Source organism: Cebus imitator, unplaced genomic scaffold, assembly GCF_001604975.1.
Source record: "Cebus imitator isolate Cc_AM_T3 unplaced genomic scaffold, Cebus_imitator-1.0 Scaffold266, whole genome shotgun sequence".
In the NCBI taxonomy this organism is placed as follows: domain Eukaryota; kingdom Metazoa; phylum Chordata; class Mammalia; order Primates; family Cebidae; genus Cebus; species Cebus imitator.
In genome coordinates, this window is record NW_016107581.1 from 660,337 (window position 1) to 663,775 (window position 3,439).

The 3,439-nt window shown below is 44.4% G+C and overlaps 1 protein-coding gene across 2 annotated transcripts in view; it reads left to right on the forward strand.

Annotated features, from left to right (window-relative positions):
* SAE1 (SUMO1 activating enzyme subunit 1) overlaps nt 1-3,439 on the forward strand; it is an 86,629-nt gene that overhangs the window by 76,239 nt on the left and 6,951 nt on the right. The window contains exon 8 of one of the 2 annotated variants that reach the window (XM_017500398.2): nt 2,801-2,870. The exons of the other annotated variant lie outside the window; for it this stretch is intronic. Coding sequence (XP_017355887.1) covers nt 2,801-2,870 — 70 coding nt within the window. The remainder of the gene's footprint in view (nt 1-2,800; nt 2,871-3,439) is intronic. 2 annotated transcript variants of the gene reach the window in all.

The window sequence follows — 3,439 nt, forward strand, 5'->3', positions numbered from 1 at the left end:
AAAAAAAAAAAAAAAAAAAAGGTTGTTGCATCACAAGATTAACGCGAAGGAAAAAAAAAGAGATCTCAATATATGCTAGATATAAGTCCCTTATCAGATACTTGATTTGTAAATATCTTCTCCCATTTTGTGGATTGTCTTCTTGCTTTCTTGATGGAATTCTTTTGAATTTTGTGAAACGTAATTTCTCTATTTTTTTCCCATGTCCCTTTGATATATCACATCTAAGAAACCATTGCACAATTTACCATGGCCGTGAAAATTTACTCCTCTATTTTCTTATAGCTTAGTATTTTAGCTCTTAGATTTAGCCCTCTGATACACTTTGAATTAATTTTTGTACATGGCATTAAGGCAGGGGTGCGGCTTAATTCTTTGGCATGTGGAAAACCCATCACCATTTGTTGAAATGATTTTCCTTCCCCATCAAGTGGTCTTGCAATTGACTGTAAATGTAAGGCTTTGTTTGTGGACTTCATTTATTCCACTGATCTGAATTTCTGACCTTATGCCAGGACCATGCTGTCTTTATTACTGTAGCTTTGTAGCTTTGTGTAGTAAGCTTTGAAATCAGGGAGTATGAATTCTCCCAACCTTTTATTCTTTTTGAAGAAGATTGTTTTCACTATTTTGGGTTGTTTGGATCCCCATCTGATTTTTTGTTTTTTTCTTTTCAAGGCGGAGTCTTGCTCTGTCGCCCAGGCTGGAGTGCAGTGGCGCCATCTCAGCTCACTGCAATCTCCGCCTCCCAGCTTCACACAGTTATCCTGCCTTAGCTATCCTGCCTTAGCCTCCCAAGTAGCTGGGATTACAGGCACATGCCACCATGCTTGGCTAATTTTTTTTTGCCTTTTTACCAGTTGTCAAATGATCCTTAATTCAAATATTTTCCTTTGTGCTTCTTAACTAGCTGGGCATTCCACAGCACCACTGTTGATGTCATCAATGATGTCATGAGGGTGGCGGCCATCAACATTATATAGCTCATAGACTGGGCAGTCCCCAGGATCTCTTTAATGGTTCCAGAGAGTTCTCTGGCTAAAGATCAGTGCCGCCATCTGTCGAGCAGTGTTGACAATCTCATCAAAAGTGATATTCCCACTGTGTTTAATGTTTTTCTGTTTCATTCTCTTGGTGGTTTCTTAAGGGTTTTGATGGTCAGGGCAAAGGCAGAAGGCACCACCTCAGTCTGGGCCTATGTGTTCTGAATGGTCAGCTTCACTGTAATTCTCAGGCCCTTCCAGTCACCTGGCAATGCCAATCACTTTGGCAGTGTCATCAACCTTTTTTGGAGCTAGACCCAAAGGGCCGATCTTGGGGGCCAGCGCAGAAGTGGCACCGACTTCACCCGCCGTGCTGCTCAGGTATACCACTTTGATCTCGTTGGAATCGACTTTGACGGCATGGTGGAGGCGGCTGGTGTCGGATGAACACAGATTTGGGACGACCAAAGAAAGTTGCACCTTGGCCACCTCTGAGTCGAAAGCTGAAAGCATCTTTTTTTTTCCCCCCCCCAACCCCTGGCTGATTTTTGTATTTTTAGTAGAGACAGGGTTTCACCATGTTGGCCAGGCTGGTCTCCAACTCCTGACCTCAAATGATTTGCTTGCCTCTGCCCCCCAAAGTGCTGGGATTACAGGTGTGAGCCACTGTGCCTGGCCCTTGTTCTCCATATATTTTAAAGCTCTGTAGTGGACCTTGATAAGCAGGAAGATGTTACCTCTGGATAAACAAAATGAGAATCTGCTGGTCGTGGCCAGGGCGTGAGGAGCCGGGTGCCCTCGGACACAGCTCTTGGGAGTTGGGATGGGTGCAGCCTTTCAGGAGGACATTTTGGCAACACACATCAAAACCTAGCAACCTAGCATTGTTATATTTAGAAATTTGCCTTAAGGAATTATTTGGACACCTGTGTCTTTGTCAAGACATGTGATTACGGTGTTGAACAGCTTAAATATCCATCAGTAGCTTATAGAACAGAACGAGTAATAGTTGATCGTATTTAGGTTTAAAATTATACCCGTTTAAATTGTGCACTTTTAAAAATGTCTAGAAGGATGTGCACCAAATTGGGAAGGTTGGAGGTAGTGTTCTGTAGGGAGGCTTTCTCTTTCTCTCGTCTGTGCTCTAGTTTGCTTGGTGAGCACACGCCATTGTGTTCAGGAGTAGGAGCAGAGCACGCTTCTCTTGGGAAGTGGTAGAATAAAGTGATCTGCTCACTAGGATGGGTGACTTAGAGGAGCTGATGACTGTATCAATTAAAATTTGTCCTCTGGATGCCCCATCCTGGCCGAAAAGGGCTGAGGTCTGTGTGGGTTGTGAAGACTTTTTCTGCACTCACACTTTAATTTCAGGCCTCAGATTTCCCATGCCTTCTGCATGTTAACACAGGCCTGCTCCCTGACATTTGTCTGGGAATAGCATATAGAACCCACTGCCCATTATGGGTAAGACGAGAATTGCGGGAATGTGACCAGGGCGCTGGAACATCTGATATTTGTAGGACCTTATTTTTAGGAAGCACAGATACAGGCTTTCCTTTAACTTAAAAAGGTAAAAATAAAAGTACTGTGAAAGAACTTTTGCTTGCCAGAGTTCAAAGGTCTTTTCCAACCACTTACAACCCCTGGATCAGATTCATTTTCACACCTAGATGCCATCATTAACACTGCTATCTGAATCGGTCCCTTCTCCTAGAAGATGTTTTCATTCAGGAGAGCCTACTACTGAATTTCTCCGGAAGTCACAGTCACAGTTCTTTTCCCAGTGCTCAGTTTTGCTTGTCTTCCTTCTCTTTTAGGTACTGCTTCTCTGAGATGGCCCCAGTGTGTGCAGTAGTTGGAGGAATTTTGGCACAGGAAATTGTGAAGGTAAAACATCACTGTGGAGCAGAAAATAGTTAACCATGACTTTGTATGTGTGCAGACAAAGAGAACCGAGACTGATAGACAGCTGCCTGCTTTCTCTCACGCCGTTCCTCTTTGTTTCGTCCCCTACTCATTTCCACCTCATCCCATTCTCTCTGACCTATCCAGGTGGCCATTCAGCAAATGACTTTGGAGTGCCTGCTCTGTGCTCAGCTCACAGCTGGCCATAGTGCCTCAAAGGTAGATCTGCTTTCCCCTAACTGTATTAGTTACCTCTAGTGCCTGTTGTATTGGTCAGGGATTCTGCTTCTCATAGTTCTATAAGTGAATATTATCATGATCTCCATTTAAGAGGAAGATAGGCTGGGCGCGGTGGCTCACGCCTGTAATCCCAGCACTTTGGGAGGCCGAGGCGGGTGGATCACGAGGTCAAGAGATCGAGACCACCCTGGTCAACATGGTGAAACCTCGTCTCTACTAAAAATACAAAAAATTAGCTGGGCATGGTGGCGCGTGCCTGTAATCCCAGCTACTCAGGAGGCTGAGGCAGGAGAATTGCCTGAATCCAGGAG